Source organism: Aulonocara stuartgranti, assembly GCF_965226115.1.
Source record: "Aulonocara stuartgranti genome assembly, chromosome: 2".
Taxonomy (NCBI): domain Eukaryota; kingdom Metazoa; phylum Chordata; class Actinopteri; order Cichliformes; family Cichlidae; genus Aulonocara; species Aulonocara stuartgranti.
Genome location: NC_138940.1, coordinates 6,165,646 through 6,188,218, shown reverse-complemented (window position 1 = coordinate 6,188,218; position 22,573 = coordinate 6,165,646). Strand labels below are relative to the sequence as shown.

The following is a 22,573-nucleotide window of genomic DNA, read 5'->3' as shown; positions in this document are numbered from 1 at the left end:
AAGACGGCTTTAATCGGCCTATAACGGCACTAAAGTAAATCTTATATACACGTTTGTAGCACTTAAAAAAAATGAAGATATTCATTTATTTTATTGGCTCACACATCCTTATTTGTATAAATTAGCTTAAACCATGAGTTTATTGCAACTCATAGTCTATAACACAAGCCCTTTTTTCAGTCTACCTGGCATGTGCACAACTGCAGTTGGTACAGTTTAACTAAAGTGGCTATTTCCAATGTAGTGACAATATGACTGGTGTGATTTTAAACGCTTTTGACAAGCACAAGCTGCTTGCAACAGGGAGTCATTGTGTCTACACTATACTTGTGGATCTGGTGGAGCCAAAGCACAGAAGCCTATAGCAGAGCATGCAACATGTAATTACATACAGTTTTCATTTAGTCAAGTATAAACACAGTTGCAGACATTCTACATCAATACAACCAGTAGTAAAAGAAACCACAGGAACGTGGCACATTTTAAATGAACATTGTACAACACAAGAGCATTTTTTGAAGTGACATTTTTTATAACAGTAACTCAAATTGGCTAACTGAACAAACACCATTTTCTTAACAGTCATATGAAACTTTGTAATATTCCATTAATGACTCAGTGAGGAAACTATTAGCTTACAATGTAAATAGAAACTAAAGACAACAAAAACTGCTGAAGGGTTTTCCCGTCATTGTGCACAAGTAGTATTTAACTGGCTAGCAAGCTCTTTAGTCCAAAGGTACAATTAACACATTTTTAAAAAATTAAGCACCATTAAGATTTTCACCATCAAGTAATAACACACTGATATCAATTAAAATAAGATGAGGAATCACTGAAACTTTTGCCTCTTTAAACACACTCATTTTCACTTAGACACTGGTAGGGCTATTGGAAAATAACTATAAGAAGTATTTATAGGGTATCGTGGCATTTAAAAAGCTCTTCTAAAGCATCTCATAATTGCTCAATTTAAGATCGATCTTCAGACTGGGAGTGACTGGAAGACACAAATTACAACATTATTGAAACAATCTTCAGCCGGATGAAACTTGTGTTTGAGGCTCATCATCTTTAGTTTCATTTTAACCTGCTGTTTGCTTTTGGATTTCCGTGTTTACTTTTACATCATGGTTACAGTTTACACACACAAACCCTTTCACACACGAATCACAAGTTAGGAAGTTCCAAGGATTTCACATGCACTTTATTCACACAGTCACTGAAGATCCTCTAGATCACCTATGCAGCTATTTCCCCAATTAGAATGGAGGATAACACACCTTTTGCACTACATGCTGTTACAGGAAGGTGCCTGCTGCTCTTATCTATGGGACTGACAACAACTGACAATGGCCATAAAATAAAAGTTGAATTGAATAAAATTATTCAATCTAAACAAGTGCACAAATCACCTTTAAACAGATGGTAAATGAAAATAAACAAGGCCACGATCTACTAAAAAGAAAAAAATATTAACGAAAAACATTCCATTTAAACATGCTAACCAGTCACCTCCTGTTGATAAGAGTCACATCATGTCACCTCACCTATCAAATGTTTCCTCACAGAGACCTAACATAATGATCGCTTTAGGGTTAACTGAAGGGTGCTTTTCACCAAGTAGTTGTCTTATAAACATCTGACATATTGTGCATCTCATTGGTAAAGTGAGGCTTAGATCCATAGCACTCGCAAAAACTTGCAGAAATACCCTGTAGAGAAGCCTTTATATATTGTGTTAATGACACGTACTGGGCCTACTGCATAAAAATAACAAGAAAAATGTTTTTCCTGTAGAAGGATAAGAATGAATTGCGGTAATGTGAACAAGGTTCAGGACACCACCTACTATGCAGCTACCTTCTAAAGACGCTGAAGGAGGGGCTGCTAGCAATGCAAAAGACAAACAGTCTCCATGTGGTGGTAAAACTGAGATTTAAAAAAATGCCATTTAAAACCACCTGGAGAGGCCAGTATATCCTGGTGAAGGATGGTAAAACTGAATTTCCACTAACGGCAGACTCAGTAAATATGTCAGTCCTTGCCTAGAGTTTAGCCTAGCTTGCTTATACAACTCATAAAATCTTTAAGGGACATCAAAAGTTATTCTGTGCAATAAAAACCCTGTAGCCGAGCCACAATACATAAGCTACATGTATGTCTGAATTATTTCCCACCCCAAATATGTGCATTTTTTAACCAAGTGGGTAAAATACATTAACACCAACCACTACTCCCCATGCTAGGGTTGAATCACTTCTCATTATCTTGAGTTTTCACTCTTGACACAGAATCACATTAACAGTATGGATGAAACGAAGCACCAGTGAAAATGTACTCGCCTGAGGTTTTTACAATGAATAAACTTGCAGGAGCATCATGATTCTGTCATTATGACATGCTAGTCACAATGACAGAATCATGTTTCTGTCACCGGCTTGTGCTCATTGTGTTGTGCCGTACAGTTCAGACTAACGCCCCTTTTCTCAACAATATTCCCTTTCTTAGAGAGTTATGTATGGCCCTTTACAGTCCTTGTTTGCTTTCTCATTGGAGGGAACCAGATTACTCAATCACAAATAAGCAAATACCACTTTAAGAAGATTGCACACACATTAGCCTCTCAAAGGAACTGCTAGTGCGGTGTTATGCAAGCCTATTTTTGATACTTGGCCTTTGTTACATTGAGGCAACACAACACCTAAGGAGATCTGCATACTAATCGTGGCAAGGATGATTAATGAAAAGTGTTTGCCCTCAACAGGAGTGGCTTAAGTGTGAAGGAACTATAGGGCCATATGGGAAAACGCCTGGCAGTGGATTGCCGTTTGAGGTGAACCAAGTCAAGTGTCAATTAGCCTGGTCAAAGTCTGAGACGCTGATGACTGAATAAGTAATGCTCAGCTATAACTGACGTCACAACATTTAAAGAGAGGGTATTGCTGTAAGAGTGAGGAGGGGGGGGGGAAAATGGCGCCACAATGTCAGAGTGAAATCAATGTCAACAGCGCTGCAAGGGAAATGTTGCATCACAGCAGTAAATGTGTTTACACAAACTTCTCCCAAAGGAAAGAGCCTAAAAATTCAAAGCACACTCACAAGTTCTTTAGTTGAAGACCAGGAGAGACCATACTGATAATCTCAGACTGGCACCCAAGCAATCTTCACTCTGAGCCATTAGAAAGAGGATGTAATTGAAGGTTCAGATCAAGCAAGCCAAAGATAATTATGCCCCTTCTTTCCAAAAGCAGGAAGCAGCAAGAAACTGTCAAACATTCCAGTGAGAATCAGATTACGTTGAGGCCTTGGTAATAAACAGACATTTTCCCTGATGGTTAATGGAAGGATGGAGAGCTGCAGAGTTGGAAACGTGACCAACCACAGGTTAGTCAAACCCTCAGGGACCAATTACAAAGATAAGGTTGCAACAAGACATATATCGTACACCAGTTTCCTCCACTGCACACAGGAAGTGGAACAACGGTATAACTAATCGCCGATTTAAAAATGGGGAAAATGTTTCGTTTTTAGGTCGTCCAGTTCTCCTTCCTGCTGGCAGAACTCAAGGTCTGCTGCAGCAGCAGTTTTCACTTTTGACAACAGCATCCATTAACCCAGACAGCTGTTTTTGCTCACGCTAGTGTTGTAATGAATCGCTTCTCTTAGCTCACATGGCAAGTAATCACCTGCCTACCACCAGCACAGCTGTTGATAAACCACAGTTTGCATGAGGCATGACAGGCCACATGAGGATCAAAGACACATAGACTCAATACTTGAAATGTGCAATTCACTTGTATTTTTATTTTTTATTCCTATTTATTCTATTTATCCCCTTTGTATATTTTATTTATATTTGTCTCTGTATTTATATATATATATATATATATATATATATATGGTAAATGGCCTGTATTTATATAGCGCTTTACTAGTCCCTAAGGACCCCAAAGCGCTTTACATATCCAGTCATCCACCCATTCACACACACATTCACACACTGGTGATGGCAAGCTACATTGTAGCCACAGCCACCCTGGGGCGCACTGACAGAGGCGAGGCTGCCGGACACTGGCGCCACCGGGCCCTCTGACCACCACCAGTAGGCAACGGGTGAAGTGTCTTGCCCAAGGACACAACGACCGAGACTGTCCAAGCCGGGGCTCGAACCGGCAACCTTCCGATTACAAGGCGAACTCCCAACTCTTGAGCCACGATCGCCCCTGTTATATATATAACAGTTCTGTAACTGTAACTTTGGTCGTTGCTGTGCTTTTTTTTTTGGAAGTCGAATTTCCCAGAGGAACCCACCCGAGGGATTAATAAAGTTCTATCTTATCTTATATCCAGCAAAAAGTGTTACAGCTGAACATTACAGCATCAGGCTCACTACACAGTCACACAGCCTTGTGCGTATGCCTCTCACACCAAGCCACTTCCCATTATCACTATGCATTACTTTGCATTGTCTATGTCATTCAACAATGTGACCAACATCCAACCCTGATGATTTCACTTTTTCTTCTCCCCCCCATTTATGTGCTCTAAGTGGTGTAGAATTATTATGGAATCTCATTACATGATGTTACTTCACATGGCATCACAAACTCAGTAATTGTGTGCGTGATGAGACAATGTTATCACTACTGTAACATGTCATTACAGCACACTTTCATTTAATTTGCAGTATGTGTGTGTTTACACTTTTGTGCTTGGGTTGGCGGGGTTTAAAGGCGCCATTTGATTCTGATGACTGAAGGTACCACTGTCGACTGTTCCCCTGTTTAAAGGGGTCACTACTGTAGGGAGGTCTGTATATTTCACTCCTTTTAAAAATCGTATATGTTAATTAAGCCATGTCAAATCTGCGAAATAACAAATCTAGATCAAAAACAAAAAGGAGCTTTAATTACCAAAAAAAAATAAAAAAAATCAAAGACACCTTCTCAATTACTACGTCAGCTACGACGGTGCTTTTTGGTGCAGTGAAGCAGGCTGGCAGTGTCTCACTGATAAATATTTTAAACCATCAGCTTAGGCAGGTGAACCATCACTAGAGGCAACGTGTTAATAAAACAAAGTACACAGACACACTGAGCGATACTATTATAGTGCCTGACTAGTTAGAGTAAAAGGATGCATTTTCGTAAGGGTGAAAACATTCAGACAAACAAATCTGAGTGAATGTGTTGCACTACAACTGATACAAAACTCTCCAAATCAAAGCATTCAAAAACAAATACAGCACTATGGTTTGTTCATATGCAGCTCCACTAAGAACATTTCCCTGATTTTTATCCATTGCTGCAATAAGAACTGTCCGGAACCGCCTGTGCCATTGTTACAAATAGTGTAAGGTATTAGCTACGTGGCGAACCAGTATAGTGGGATTTAGAGTTCACTAATCACACAAATTAATCAGCTCTCCATCTGATCCACGTCATGTCTGAGCAGTTCACCACGAGGAAGGATTATACAGTAGATTATACAGCAAAGTGAGCCTGTACTGTGTGTGACTGAAGCTAAGCAGCACATTCACTCAAAGTAGTCTGGCACTTGTTTACAACAAGGATAGTACAACCATCACAGACAAAGTAATTGTTGCATAATATAGAGCTTTAGATTATATCCAGAAGTAGAGCAGGGCGATATGGCCAAAAATATTTATCACGATATATATTTGAAAATTTGCGATAACGATATAACTGACGATATAATTGATGCAAGACAAAATACAACTCCACAACATTACTAGTGCAAAAAGACAACCTTCCTTTTATTTTCACTTAAACAAGAAGCTGGTTTTTATGTACATTAAAGCTATATAAAAATTTAACAGTGCGAATACAAATTCCTTGCTGAAAGTTTAACCAAAAGGCATTTCCAGTAGAAATGGGCTGACATATCCTGAGCATAACCATGTATAATATCCACTGAAGTTAAAAAGAGGTGCTTTGCAACATTAAACTGCAGTGTGCAGTACGTATTTTTCGGACCATAAGGTGCACGGGATTATAAGGCACATTAAGCGAAACAAGGTAGTCAGATAAATCAAACTTTATTAAACTCATTCTTCTTGCTTCCTCCACTTCTGTACCATTGATTCATTAATGTTGAATTCTCTGGCAGCTGCTCTATTCCCATGTTGTTGCAGTATATTAATGACTAACCTCGTATTGTGGATGGATTATCTCAGTTGTTATGGATTATCTCAGTTGTTCTCCTGACTGAAGTTTGGTCCGTTTACAGCATCCTGCCATGCGATTGCATTTGTCTCTAACTATCAGGCACGTTAACTTTTATAAGTGGAAAAGTGTTAGTGTTCGTCCTCCAGCTTCACTGTTTATGTCATGCTAACATAGCTGTGTCGCTAGCGATCACGTAGCACATCATTATATAGCAGCTAGCCCAACTTCAGTAACCCTACAAACGTCACTGCTGTTTAGTTTCCCGTCTTCATTTATGTTGGAAGTGATAGCAGAGCTGTACGTTTGAATTTATTCAGAAATCTCTCAGTCAGAACATGCTATATCATGCTTGGGTAACTAGCGAAACTAGCGAGCTAACTTCCGCTAGCTTCCTGCTAACTTCTAACTCCGTTAAATGTAATAAATTTTGTTTTCATGGATGCCTGGAAGTTAAACTTTATAGTTACACCTGGTAAAGCAGCAATGCTGATCGTTTTATTAAAGATGAAAGAATTTAGACAGTTTTTAAACTCTCAGTGATGCTGCAGTGTTCGTTTGACCTGAAGGTTTACGGAGTTTAGGACCCAGATTACTCCCAGATTTAAGAGCATCTTAGTCCGACAAATACGACAATAACGACAGCCGCTTGCATGTTCTGCAAAAAAATGTGCTTTGTCTTGTATCTGACGGACAAACACCAAACCAGTTCCACATCACAGAAGTTGCACCATTTTTACAAACCAATTCTGGTTCATTTGTTTCACTCAACAATCGGCCATGTGCGTATGAAAACAAAGGCACTGCGCATGCGCGTTTTACTCCCATTCTATCGCGATATTTCATTTTCCTATCGTTGCCTAACATTATACCGGTATTACCGTGAACGGTATAATATGGCCCAGCCCTATCCAGAAGTACTCGGTGTTACAATAAGGCAAAGATCAGATTAACTGTGTTACCCAAGATTTGAGGAATTGCAAAACTTTCAGAGTACTAGATTTTTCTCAGCTCATGCTCTCTGTAATGTAGGCGTCACTTTTTCCCCTCCAAGTCTCCCCCAGAAAAGAAGGTTTTAATGGGCGCTGTAGTAAGTAGTGTAATTCAATAGCAGTCACGCAAATATCGCAGTCAAGTGGTTCTCATGCTAAGTTATGTAAAGACTGTGGTCACTCAGTGGCATGAGGTCTACTGCCTTCCGCTATAAAGGCCAATGGAATTCTTGGAGCCTCGACTCCATGACTGGATTGCTTTGCTTTAAAAATATCTCATGGAATGAAGCACATAAATTACTAAAACAATGTTTTTCACTAAGGTACAAATGTATAGCGCAAACCTGAGAAACCCAGGACTACACACAATCATTGAATTTTCCAATTAACACTAAGAGTGAGATAGCAATGATTTGAGACAATGCATTTTTCTGTAAGTACTGCAAAGCAGTTCAAAAAGAGATGTACCTGTCAACTGATCAAAGCAACCACTGTGATAACCTGGAGTGAGCCCTCAATGCAAAAACATCCAAGAGCACAAAATGAAATTAGCAACCACAAAGTGCAGAGTAAGCAACTCAAAAGCCAGCAGGGGTGTCTGGATAAACATTTCAGCCATTGTGTTGCATTAACTTTCTCTCACACTCCATTGTTGTTCAAGGAACACAGTTTAGCTCAAGGAAATCGAGGATACTTTCAACTTCTGTGAGATAAAACACTTTTTCAAGTGCCTCCCCTGAAGATGAAGTCTACCCACCACACTTGTTTTCGTGGGTCAAAGAAAAAAACTGGGTCGAGCTGCTGACAAGCTCCACAACAATGATATTTGATATGATTAGTGCTAAACCAGAAAATGAGAACAATTGATGCACCACTTTCCCTAAAAACATATTTCAAAATCTATTTTTTAAAAAAAAACAAAAACAAAAAAAACATCACAAACTCGTCTCCAAATTCACCATCGCCGTTTAAGCACAGAAAGAAAAAGAAAACAAAATAAAATCAAATGTGCATGTCTCTGCAGCCTCAATGAACCAGAATGCAATGCAGCCACAACTCACATTTTTGCAGATCTACTTCCAAACAACTACTGAGCAAAGTACATCATTTCTCCCAAATTCTTCTCAGCTGGAAAAACTATCCAGACAAAATATAAATAAAACAAAGCAAAACCTAAAGCTAACGCCAAATCAGCCAAGTTGAAAACCAGCTGAGAATACACAAAAATTTAAATGACTTCACATATTATCACAGCTGGAATACAATCATCACCCTAATTAATGTCAAGCATTTCTTACAGGATTCATTTATACATCCCTAACAGTATTTTACATGTTCGCATAACTTTATTGTAGAACTACACCCCTATTACCCAAAAGCTGAAGAGCTTTAGCTATGGTGCTTTATAGAATAGTCAAAGCTGTTGTGTGCTTAATTTGTTTCAACCTTTGTGGTGCATTTAAACAAACTACTCTGGATTGCCATTTTCATTATTAGATTTTAGGGAGTAACTGGCACGCAGGGCTACACAAACATCCTGGTGTATTCCAGTAAGTAAAACCGCCTCAGGAATGTAAAACATGCCTGCCTTGTATTCAATTACGATATCAGACATTTATATGACCGATGGACTGTATAACATCTATAAATGTCATCTTCTTGCAGTAAAACGGGTTATAAGATCAAACTTTTTCATCAGCAGCATCCTATACAGTCATGAGATTTAAGTCTTTTATGATATATTCAATAGCTTTTATGAGTCTACCTACCAGCAGACAATGCTATGCTTTAGTGCCATCGCAACATCATAAAAAAAAAACTAATGGGGAAAGAAAAAAAAAAAAAAGATGTGCACGTATGATTTAAATAAGTGAGTAAGAAACTGTGCCGGTCTTCTTTGAATGCATCATATGTTGGGAGGTCCCCCCCCCAGTCCTTCCTGAAATCATCCCCTGTATTTAAACTGGGAAATGTACGTCACTGAGACCGCGGTGTGTGTAACCACTTCAGTCTGTATGCAGTCTCCGCTTTCAACACAAGAATAACATGTGACATCACTTTACTTCTACAGGGTTACTGCTGCAGAGTGCCTGCAAACGCCAAGGCAAGCAGCACCTAAATATACAGGACAGACTGTAGGTTTGGAGAATTAGGAAACCTTGTGCTGCCTAGGAATTGCACCATTAAAACTTCTGCATATAAGAAATCGAAGGGGAAAAAAACACTACAGAAGTTCATCCTTGTTTTTCAACCAGTGATTGGGATTTAAATTGATGTTTCCATAATTCTGACATCGTTACAAAAATAGAAAGGTAGCTAGAAAACAACACCACACTTCAAAAAAATAAAAACAAAGCTTTGGGGTTCTCAGACATTCTTCCTCCTCTAAAAGCATCCTGACGACTTTCCTCTTCCTGACTGCGCTAAGCAGGATGCTGAGCGCCAGGGTGGGTTTGTCCATATTAGTCATTTTGCAGTCTGGCAAATGCTTTTATAATCAGCCATAGGTAAACTGGTTAAAGTGGTAAAAGCTTTGCTGCATCAAAAAGAAATTTTTTTTTTTTAAACTACTGTTTGTACTTGCAAAGCAATCGATCATAAATGTACACATTCAAGATCATAACACATTCTAAACTAGTGACTGGACTATTTTACAATCAGAAACACTGAAGATGTTTGGACTGGATTGACTGGTTCTTTACCTTACTAACTGCAATTTGCGAGGCTAAATAATGGCCATTACATTCACCCAAATTCATCCATCTTCCCCCTAGTGTCTCTTATAAGGTCACTGCAGGTCTTCTCTGATCTCTTATGCTGATCCAGAATATGTGGAAACAATGCAAAGTAGGCAGCGTGTCCTTCCAGCTATGTGACTGCGAAACGGGGTCACAACAGCAGAGGACTGTTGTTTGTGGCCTTTAGCTTTGCCACCTGGCTAAACAAGAGGAGAGATGTCAGTCCTGCATCCATCTACTTGCTGAAAATAAACCAGAGCCACAACTGCGCACCACAGAAAGACACGTATGTGCACATTTTGGTTCCAGCAAAACTAAATGAAGTGATATCACTCATTAATTCATTTTCAGTCTGTGCAAGCTGTCTTTCTAAATCTTCAACCCAGCTAATTTCACTGCATTTATAACCCATTTTAAGTGGCCAAACAGAGACACTGAATCCACTTAAATGAAGTTTGCTCTTGAAGATTTTGTTCAATTTAAACAAAAACATAACAGAACTTTATAAACAAATGAAAATCTCACACTTCTTATTTAAAGGTCAAAATATTTAGGAATAAAACTAAAGAAGAAAATGTTTGAAAGTCTTACAATAACTGAGTGATGGTGTGCGTATTTGTTAGAATATACTGGGCAAAAAAATTAAATAACACAATGATAATGAATGGAATATTAAAATTGAGCTAATTAGCCAAGCATGTATGCCTTTGTCCTCAAAGACTTACACATCAGTATCTCTCCTGAAGCTGGCTCGCTGTCATTTGTACAGAGATCAAAAAATAACAGACAGTCATGAACTAAAGCAGTAAAACCACAGACAAACCCGCATTTTATAGTGTGTAAAGGAAATCCGTCAACAACAGAACTAAATCAAAATGCCTGGATTGGGAGAAAAGTTAGGATCATATGAACAGAACTAACGGAAACAACACAACAGTGCCACTGGGAGCAAGTCTCAGAAAAACAACGCGAGTTTCAGAAACAGTGCTTTAACTGAAGGGAAGTAATTCTCTGTGTAGCATAGGTTTGAATTTGTATATAAAAGATATCAGATTAAAAAAAAGATATCACAGATCAAATATCCATGTCATATTATCTTAATTTATGTCACTGCTGGAAAAAAAGCAATGCTTCAGAGAGAAAAATGCATCCTTGTCCTCCAACTCCTTCCCTCTTGATTATTCTTTGACCTTAAATGTCAAAAATTCAGGGCTCTTCCTTCCCTTTACAGTGCAAAAATATATATAAATAAATTGTGCAAAGGACAGAGAGCAACAGTGCCGGCCAGAACACTACCTGTCAAGTGGTCAGCTATTTAACCTGCCGTATGCTATAGGTCAAATCCGACTGTGTGGCGAGTCATGAGCGATAAAGACAGATCCCTCTAACTGGTGGCTAATCCTGACAGAGAGGTCCTGCCAACACCATTAGGATAAACTGCGTGAGCCAGCACAGTCCCGAGACATTTGAAAGGAACACTTGGGAAAGGTGCTGGTACAGAAAAACAATGACAATGTAGCTGCAGAGTCATAAGATTTCCATATAGTGGTTTCTGCAGAAAAAGCAGAGGCTTTCCAGGAGCTTTTATTCCTTTGGACTTCTCTGTAACTGTAAAACAACATGGATGCATTCAAATCCTGTTACAATGTCCCAAATGACACCATCATTCTCAATCACAGTCGCTGTTAAAATTGCCCTAGTCAGCCTTGCTGTTCATTTTTCTTCATTGCAATGACCTATGGGATCTGGGAAGCATTTTCCTCCTTCCAACCTGTCACTCACTCACTCAGAAGTGCAGAGACTTCCTACAGTAAAGCCCTCTGGGATGAAATGTTTGCATACTTACACAGCATGATTTGATACCGTGGCTCCAAAGTGCTCAAGGACCAGAGCCATACCACTGATTTCTTTTTTATTATCATTTTACAGTCTTCCAGAAGGTCATATTTTATTGAAGTATTTTAATCTGACACTTTTCAAGCCAAGAAATTCCAAGTGCTTAATATCTTCTCACATACTCTTGGCAAGTTAGGACTGCCTCATAAACAGCCCTTTGAGATGGCCATAAATAAAGCTATGCTGATGTAAATTCTTACAGGTGGGGTTGCAAGTTGAGGCGGGTTATGCTTTAGACATAGATCTTGAGAGGATGCCAGATATAGGAAAAATGTTTTTGTTTTCGTTTCCTGAGAAATTTTTCAGAAGAAAAAATAGATTGACACAAATTTTTAAATTAAAGCTTCTCAAAAATGTGAAGCATTTCTTTACAGACAGAGTTAATTCAAAATATACTGATCAATAATAAATGCTTATCATTAAATGGTAACAAACCAATCTTAGATGAGCACAGCTGCTAGTGAGACAAGCCAAATTCTTTATCCAGTTTCCATCACCATGTTGGCATCTGTCACCCATACAAATTACAACTTGCATAAAGCTGTAAAGACCATGAGCCTAGGGCAGTTAATGTGACACCAGTGACACCATAATTGTTTCCTTAATGTCAGACAGACATGGGCAGAGGCTGTGCCACTAACTGTAGCTCTCTGGTTCAAGTGATGGACTATCGATTGTCCATTATGTGTAAAGCTTTTGGCTACGGAGCCGTGGAGACGGCTCAAATGAAATGATTTCAGCTTCACAGCCAAACTGGATTTATATTTGATCTCTGCAAAAATGCAAAGCATAACGTCCTATATCTGATACCTTGCCAGCCTGGGTGTGTACAAGCATGTTCAGCTCAAAGGGTCACAACCACAGCCCACAGGATTTGCATGTTCAGGCAGGATATGGATTGCACTACAAACTTCTCAGAGGTAGGACAAAAACGTAACAGTACTGAGCTTTAGACACAAGTAGCAGGGAACTGTTTGGAAGATTTTTTTTCCTCCTGATTTTAACTGCAGGACAAGAAAAGCACCAATGTCTGTCCATTCCCACCACAGAAACTGTGTGACAAAACATTAATGGACCACTACTACTAGTCGGTGAAGCGGTATCAAAAGTAACCTATAGGATAGTCATCAGAAGCATTAGTCTGTCAACGTCTACCATAAACCGGGGTAATGTCCAAATTTACAGCCCAGTATCGTCCACGCGCTATCTGTGGATTAGCCTCTTGTCCTTGACTTTCATACAGGGATGTGCCTGTAGAGTAGGTATGGGGCGGCACTGGCCCTCAATGTACTTCCATCTCACTTAAGTATTTGTAAGTTATTTTGGATGCATCTTTCGTTCGTTTTAAAAATAAATCTATTACTATACCATGTTGGTGTTTTTTAAATTATTATTATAGCGCTAATGCTGCATCTCCACCTGCAATGTTAGTGTGATTTACGCATTAATGCATCAATTTAAAAAAGTGTATATGATTCAGCACAAACATGTTTTATTTACTATTTTAAGGCTAAACCTTTGTAATATTACAGTAGAGGATAATGCATTTTACATATGTTCTTAGTCTGAATACTTCCTTCCCTACTGTAACATTGTTTAAACTTTTCATGTGCACCATCTGCATCAGGGCAGTGTGCTGTCTGACTTTCCGCCCAATCACAGATTTTCTACATCCTATTCATTTCTGATCAAACGGATTTCCTCTGGGCTCCCTTGCCCTTTTCTTTGTCTCCTTTGTGTTATTCTCTTTTAAAACCCTTACATATATCTCTGCCACCCTTATTATTTGGATTTTGTTGCATGCAAAAAAAAATCAGTTTTGCAAGAGACGACGTTTGCGACTTGCAGAGATGTAAAACCACAATACACAGAGCGATGCTATACGCCACAGGCGGGTTAGAGTTCCACCAATGGCCGCAGCTCCTGTTACATTAAGTAGCCTTGATTATCTCTGCTGATAGAGGGCTTAGCGGGATGTAGCCGCTGAGACGAGCTGAATGGCAACAGTTGCACTCAGAAACACTGTTTAACTGTTACACTTTAAAATGTTGCAATGCTAAAATGTTGCAACAAAGTGACAAAAAACGGCGGAGGCTACTAATTTCCATGAAAATCCAATTAGCAACAACATGCAATGAATAATTTCTTCTGACCTGTTGCGTCCGTTCAGCCGGATTCTTCATCACAGCCTGCCGAAAGCTGTTATCCACGTAAGACGCCATTGTTTTGGAAGAAGCCGTCTAGAGGATGTGGAATTCCTTATCCTTAAAATTACCTCTATCCAGGGGCAGGATATATACAAAACAAGTCCCCCTATTGTCTTGCTTTATTCTCGTCGCCTGTGCTCAGATGCTAGCGGGTAAGCTGGGAGTGCCCTGAGCCAGGCCACGACTGGAGCCAGACAGCCGAGCAGTCTCCTCAGAGTGTCTGTCTTTCTGCTGCCCGTGCCGAATCCGGCTGCCAACACCGGTCCCCACCGGGGAGGAAACTTCCTTTAAAAGCGCCGGTCAAACTCCCCCTCTTAAGAGTTATTTTCTTAGCGTAGAAAGTGTTGTCCCTTTATTCAAGCCAGCGTTCATTAAAGCCATTCCTTGTCTCTTCAGCATTCTGCTCTGCTAGCGACGGGGGAGAAATTCCATGTAAGGATCCAGCAAACAAAAAAGTGAGGAAATAGCAAGCGGCTAACCCGTCAGCAACCAGCTCACGCCCATTATCAGAGGAAGACTCCCGTCCTCTCACTGAGAAAATCTACTATGTTTGCATTTTGATGGAGCTAAAAGTCAAGATAGAGCCGCCGCCGCTCTGCTCTGTTGTATGCCACCATGGTGACTGACATACCGAGAGCATAAAGACCAGCGGAGTTACCAGTGGACGTTACTTACAACCTTTCAAAATAATACCCCCAAATGACGCTAATAAAAAGACAATGAAGGCTGTGGAAATTTTAGGCAAAATATACATAAATAAATATGCATTTGGGTGTGTTTTGCATCATTTTCCTCACTTTTATGCAAGGCTTCAATGCAAAAATTACCTTTGTTTATGACCGTTTTTAAAGAAAGAAAATCAGTCGAGTCCACCTATATCAATATAGTAAGCTGTTATAGAGAAATATTTTAGTTTCTTCTTTAAACGTGCAGGTTTTTGAACAAGGTTATTATTTTCCCTACAAGTCCGCTTTGGTTAAGAAATCGTGCTGTTCTGTTTTGAAGGGACCACCGTGGCATTTCCTGTCTGGCTGTTGTTGTATTTCACTTGACAGAGATTATTGTCACAAGGAGGCGGCTAATCATGGGCGAGTCCATTTAACAAAAAAGGGAACGGAGGGCGTAATGTGGCAAAAAATTATGCTTTGGCTCCACCAAGTGGCTCAATGAGGGATTACAGCTGTGAGAAAATACGAAAATATGAACCTTGGTGTATAATTCATTGTTATTTGATCAATGCAGTGTTTCCTTCCTGTTTTAAACAAGCAGCTGTACCACCCTTATTGATGAAATCTAGCACACACCCTGAAGACTGAGTTGCTACCTAGGTTATTCACTCCAACATCCTTCAAAATTAAAGTCTTGTTTAGACCAAAATCCAGAAGACAAAACATTTTTCTGTCAATTTCAGGCCAAAGCTGATCTGCAGGTTATGGTTGTACTCCAGTGTCAGATGGGACATCTTACCCTATTAAATGTGTTATCCCCCAGGGGTCTGTGTTGGGGCCACTTTTATATTTTCCATTTCCCTCCCCTTTGTATCCATCTTTGAAAAATATAATATGGCATCACTGTTATGCTGATGAAACATAGTTTTACCTCTCATTTACAGCAGACTGTCTGTGTTCACCAACAAGGATGTTTAGCTGCCTTGATCAATGAATTGTGAAAAGTTTCCTTAAGAGTTCCTTCGCTCTGTTAATAGTCTGAGGAAAGTGGTTTTTATGCTTTACAATTGGATTACTGTAACTCCTTGTACATGGGGTCAAGCTTTTTCAAGATTCTGGCTTGATTAGTAAGCCCTTAACATTTAAGCTTTACAAAACTTTTCTGCCTTGGCGTAACTTAGATTATTATCTGCTCTTTTTCAGTTCCCCGCTCACGTGGAGTGGACTTTTTCATTTGCTTTACAAAGATTCTGAAACAGTTTTTCTTTTCATATTAAATCAAACTGTAAAGACTTTTTCAAGTCCACTCTTAATACCCTGTTATTTTTGCATTCATGGTTGGTAGTTTCATTGAGTTTCCGAATAAATGAATACATTTATTTATTCATTCATTCATTCATTTCATTTCATTGTGTAATTGGCTTTTCACTCTGTTATTTGCAGTTTGTTTATCTCTGCTGTTTGCGTGGTTGCTATGTGCTTAATAACTATACTCTTTTCATTTGGTATTTCATTGCTTCATCAACAAGGTTTTGTTTTTATTATGCAGCAAATGGAAAGCTGCTTTTTAATGTACTTAATAAATAACAATTAATTTACTTATAACCAGGGACAGGATATATTTTACTTAATTTTACAGGGCTTGACATAAATAAATACATAAATACTTCATATAAATAAAGGAGTGAATGGGCGTAGTTCAACACTTAAAGTATAATCTGCCTTTAGGCTGTAACTAGGATACAAGTAATGATTCCATGACAACCAGCCATGGCCCTGAGGACAGAGCAGACTGCTGGGCTCATGTTATCACCCATGGGTGGCCATTATCTAGGTGTATCTAGTCTGCAACTAGTCCAAACATAACAGGAAGAGAAATGATGCAAAACAGTGAAACAACTGCAGGACAGGCACAGTATGGACAGAGGATGATTTTTACAGGTAGGCCGATGTATGCAGAGAAGATGCTTTTATTAGTTTCTTCAACTCACTAAAGTTCTGGGGGATCAAATTATGAAGTTAAAATTAGAGCTGAAGCAATGTCTCTGCTGCCATATCTATAATACTTTATGAGTGTGAGTGTGTTGGAATTAATAAGAAAGTATTTGCTGCCAGATAACTGTAACCCAGTTTTCTGTAATTGTGCTTTAAACTGCACACCATGGTTGATCAATTATTAAATATTCAAGGAAATGGTGCATGTCCAAGCAAATATAGCTGCAACTGGACACATGATGGCACTATAACCTGAACCAAACTGACTATTTGTGCCTGTCTGTGTTTGTGTATAATATAATAATATTTATTAAATCACCTTAAGTTGAATATAGACTACATTTTTATGGTACTTAAGTTTATTAAAGCTGTGAATAAAAGCTTTGAGTTTGTTTGTATTTTTATTTATTTTTTTTACCTGCTTTATCCACTCACCAGGTCCAGATGGAATCGGAGACTATAGGCCAAGATCCAATTACTTTACCCGGTACATCGGTGTGGGTGCCACATCACCTGAGGCCACAGGTGACCTCAGTTACCTGTGCCGAGCTCCACCAGATGCCCTCCCACCCATTCCCAGGCAGAGCTATGTGGGGGAGGTGGGCTGGGGATGGCAATATAACCAGCTGTTAAACAGTGGGACGCTGCTCAGCAATATGCAAATTAAGGTGCAACTAAAATCTACCGTGTGCGGCTTATGCAAATGAATAAGCAGAGGCAGCATCTTCTGTTAATGTGCCACAAAGTCACATTGAGATTTAACTTTGAGAAACTGATGGACAGATGATTTATCAGCCTTGTGACATCATAAATATTTATTGCTATATTTTTGTTAAGTCGCATATTTTTAACCATTAATGAATATTTTTCACGCAGTCTTCATTGTGATCAATTTATAAATTGAATCATATACACGTTCAAAAAATATTACATTAATCTTCATTATTTTTTTAACAGAAAACAGACATACGGGCATCGTTGGAGAACAGAGTCACTCAAAAGTTTCAGAGCACAAAGTAAGATAGAATGCCTTTTCCCTTTGCTCAGAGAGCTATCACACATGTGTGCTTTGTTATGTGGATACGTGAGAACATCTCAGGTTTGCACTGTGTTGAGTGATTGTAAGTTATCTACCTCCACATTCATAATGTAACACTTCCACTTCATCAGGAGCATGCAGCTCCCCAAGCTCTGTAAAAGAAATAGGCCAGACATAAACAGACACACAGACGTCATAAAAACAAACAGGAGGTTTATGTTATTCTTCAGCATTTTTGGAAACAGTGCCGTATCAAAAATTCAACATCTTTGCATTAACTGGCTTAAAATTATATTTATTGGTACAGTAGATAATCAACTATTTAAGAGCCAAAACAGTGAACAGAATCCTGTAGATCTGCTACAACCATAAAAAGTGGGGTGACCAGATCTCAGCAAACTAAATGTGGTGCAAGGAGTTGGTTTGTGTGGGACACGTTACTAATACTGAAGGGTAGACTGAAATGACTGAATGTCACATTACAGGACACCATATTTTACTTTGTGGCAAATAAAAAAAAGTAACTATAGCAAAAACTTAATGTGTTAAAAAGGAATTTAAAAAATGAATTTTCTCTTATCCGCTCAGGATCAAAATGACTAGAATACTTTGGCAATTCAAGGCTTACTCCCAGACGGCAAGGTGTTCAGGTTCTGCTGCTGCAAAACAAGCCCAAGGCTGAGGCTGCATTTACCTAATTTTAACACCTGCAAAGGACCATGTGATTTTTTTCTGTTTTCATATGTTTAATGGGATAAAGCAAGACCTTAAAAAGTGCATGTCTCCCACTGTGGGCTTTTGTAAACTAATGGCCATTAAAATGTGGGACATCATCTTTATTAATGAGACTGAGGAATAAAAATGCTGTGCAGTGCCTCAAAGTAGATCATCTCATCTTTGTGAAAGACCCAGTTTGAATATATGATTGATTAAAGCATCTAAACAGTTTGCTAGATGTAATAAATGCAGAGAATTAGACTATGGCATAGCCATCAGTTCAGTATTTACAGGAGAGTTTTAGTGGCATGATGGCAGTGGTTAATATTAAAAAACAGGACAATACATTTGAATAACAGTGTAATATGAGAAAAACTGTATTAAAGAGTACAGTTGGAAAGCCCCAACTACTGTCACCTGTAATTCCCTTTATCTAAGCTTATATTATATTATGTTTTGTTATATATATATATATATATATATATATATATATATATATATATATATATATATATATATATAGACAAACGCTACAAAAGCTGCAACCACCAAGTACCTGCAGAGGGTCAGGCAAGTCCTGAGGAGTCAGCTGAATGGTAAGAACAGGATCCGGGCCATCAACACGTACACCCTGCCCGTGATCAGGTACCCTGCTGGGGTAATAGGCTGGCCAAAGGAGGAGATAGAAGCCACTGACATAAAGACAAGAAAGCTCCTTACCATGCATGGAGGGTTTCACCCCAAGTCCAGCACCCTGAGGCTGTACGCTAAGCGGAAGGAAGGGGGCCGGGGACTGGTGAGTGTCTGCACCACAGTCCAGGATGAGACAACGAACATCTAAGAATACATTGGGAAGATGGCCCCAACTGACCGAGTGCTCAGTGAATACCTCAGGCAGCAGAAACCCAAGAAAGAGGAGGGAGACGAGGAACCATCATGGAAGGACAGGCCCCTGCACGGTATGTACCACCGGCAGATAGAGGAGGTGGCTGATATCCAGAAATCCTACCAGTGGCTGGACAAAGCTGGACTGAAAGACAGCACAGAGGCACTAATCATGGCAGCACAAGAACAAGCTCTGAGCACAAGATCCATAGAGGCTGGGGTCTATCACACCAGGCAAGACCCCAGGTGCAGGCTGTGTAAAGATGCCCCAGAGACAATCCAGCACATAACAGCAGGGTGCAAGATGCTAGCAGGCAAGGCATACATGGAACGCCATAACCAAGTGGCCGGCATAGTGTACAGGAACATCTGTGCGGAGTATAACCTGGAAGTCCCGAGGTCAAAATGGGAGATGCCCCCAAGGGTGGTGGAGAATGACCGAGCTAAGATCCTGTGGGACTTCCAGATACAGACGGACAAAATGGTGGTGGCTAACCAACCGGACATAGTGGTGGTAGACAAACAGAAGAAGACGGCCGTAGTGATCGATGTAGCGGTTCCGAATGACAGCAATATCAGGAAGAAGGAACACGAGAAGCTGGAGAAATACCAAGGGCTCAGAGAAGAGGGTGAAGGTAACGGTGGTCCCCGTGGTAATCGGAGCACTAGGTGCGGTGACTCCCAAGCTAGGCGAGTGGCTCCAGCAGATCCCGGGAATAACATCGGAGATCTCTGTCCAGAAGAGCGCAGTCCTGGGAACAGCTAAGATACTGCGCAGGACCCTCAAGCTCCCAGGCCTCTGGTAGAGGACCCGAGCTTGAAGGATAAACCGCCCGCATGGGCGTGCTGGGTGTTTTTTATATACATATATATATATACATATATACATATATACATATACATATATATATATATATATATACACATATATATATACATATATATATACATATATACATATATCTATATATATACATATATATATCTATATACATATATATCTATATATACATATATATACATATATATCTATATACATGTATATATATGTATATATACATATATATCTATATATAGCAGCTGGGCAGCTGGATAGCGTAGTGGTTAGACTACACGCCTTTGGAACAGAGGATCGCAAGTTCGATTCCTGCCTGGGGCGTCTGTATCCAGTAAGGGTCCTAAGGCTAGACCCCCTATGCTAAGCAAGCCTACCGCAGACATGAGCGAGACAGATAAATATGAAGGCATGCCGGCTCGGACGTCGCCCGGATCAACAAGGTCCGCGTCAGGTGTTGAGGAACCAGGGCACCCTGATGAAAAGTGGGCTACTGGAACAAGAAGGCATCGGTGGGCAAGGGACGAAAACAGGGCGTTGTTGGAATGCTACTACGCAAGTAACCCCGGCGGAAGGGGCTACATGAATAGGATGAGGGACCTGTGGATTCTTCGATACCCAACATCCACAATGACGGCGAAACAACTAGTAGCTCAGTGTTCCAACATTCGAAAGAAGGGACTGCTCTCACAGCTAGAGATTGACGAGGTACAACACAAATGCTACGGCAAGGAGGAGTCAGGACGCCAGGTCAGGGGGGAGATATCATCACCCCCACCCGAGATTGGGTACATAGCCCCAAGTGTGATAGGAGAAGGATCGTTGAGTGCGAGAGGAACTGACCTGAAAAATAGGATCATGGCCAAGCTTGAAATCCAAGATCACGTGAAGTACCCTCAGAAGGTCTGCTAGATGATGTTAATGCAGCATTACGGGCAATACCTACAACCACGATTACCGACACTAACGGCAGCAGTGATCAGTGAGATGCTTGGCTACAAGTTGAACAGCCACAAGGGGCAGTACCCTCCATGGAGAAGGAGGCTAGAGGGCAAGATCAAAGTAGCACGGAGAGAGGTTAGCCAACTAACGGAGTTGCAGAAAGGTGCGACGAATAAGGTGCCTAAGAAATACAGCAAGCTGTCCATACCTGAGGCCTTGGAAACTGCCAAGCAAAGACTCACAGCCTTGGCCAGCCGCTTGAGGAGGTACACCAGAGAGATAGAAGGCAGGAGAATAAACCAGCTGTTCTCCACAGAACCAGCAAAGGTGTACTCTCAGTGGCAAGGGAACAATAAGAGAACAGCACCACCAAGGCTGGAGACGGAGCAATACTGGAAGAGCATATGGGAGAAGGATGCAACCCATAACGGCAATGCTCAGTGGCTAGAGGATCTGAGGGCAGACCACAGCGACCTCCCTGAACAGGGTCCAGTAACCATCACAGTGGCAGATATCCAAGAAAGGGTCTCCAGTATGAAGAGTTGGACAGCACCAGGGCCCGACATGGTTCACGCCTACTGGCTGAAGAAGCTAACTGCACTCCACGAGCGTCTGGCAGCACAAATGAACCAGCTGCTAGTTAACGAGAGACACCCGGAATGGCTAACTGAAGGCCGGACGGTCCTGATCCCCAAGGACCCCAAGAAGGGACCGGTCCCCTCCAACTACCGACCAATAACCTGCCTCTATATATATCTATATCTATATATATATATCTATATCTATATATATCTATATATATATATATATACACCCAGCACGCCCCTGCGGGCGGTTTATCCTTCAAGCTCGGGTCCTCTACCAGAGGCCTGGGAGCTTGAGGGTCCTGCGCAGTATCTTAGCTGTTCCCAGGACTGCGCTCTTCTGGACAGAGATCTCCGATGTTGTTCCCGGGATCTGCTGGAGCCACTCGCCTATCTTGGGAGTCACCGCACCTAGTGCTCCGATTACCACGGGGACCACCGTTACCTTCACCCTCCACATCCTCTCGAGCTCTTCTCTGAGCCCTTGGTATTTCTCCAGCTTCTCGTGTTCCTTCTTCCTGATATTGCTGTCATTCGGAACCGCTACATCGATCACTACGGCCGTCTTCTTCTGTTTGTCTACCACCACTATGTCCGGTTGGTTAGCCACCACCATTTTGTCCGTCTGTATCTGGAAGTCCCACAGGATCTTAGCTCGGTCATTGTCCACCACCCTTGGGGGCATCTCCCATTTTGACCTCGGGACTTCCAGGTTATACTCCGCACAGATGTTCCTGTACACTATGCCGGCCACTTGGTTATGGCGTTCCATGTATGCCTTGCCTGCTAGCATCTTGCACCCTGCTGTTATGTGCTGGATTGTCTCTGGGGCATCTTTACACAGCCTGCACCTGGGGTCTTGCCTGGTGTGATAGACCCCAGCCTCT

At 40.6% G+C, this 22,573-nt stretch overlaps 1 protein-coding gene across 5 annotated transcripts in view; it reads right to left on the bottom strand.

The window, feature by feature from the left end:
* Window positions 1–14,669, bottom strand: part of rapgef2b (Rap guanine nucleotide exchange factor 2b) — a 113,086-nt gene extending 98,417 nt beyond the window's left edge. For all 5 annotated transcript variants that reach the window (XM_082505885.1, XM_082505882.1, XM_082505886.1 and 2 more), the window contains exon 1: window positions 13,968–14,669. In XM_082505885.1, coding sequence (XP_082362011.1) covers window positions 13,968–14,036 — 69 coding nt within the window. In that variant the 5' untranslated portion in view covers window positions 14,037–14,669. The remainder of the gene's footprint in view (window positions 1–13,967) is intronic.
* Window positions 14,670–22,573: the final 7,904 nt, after the last annotated feature.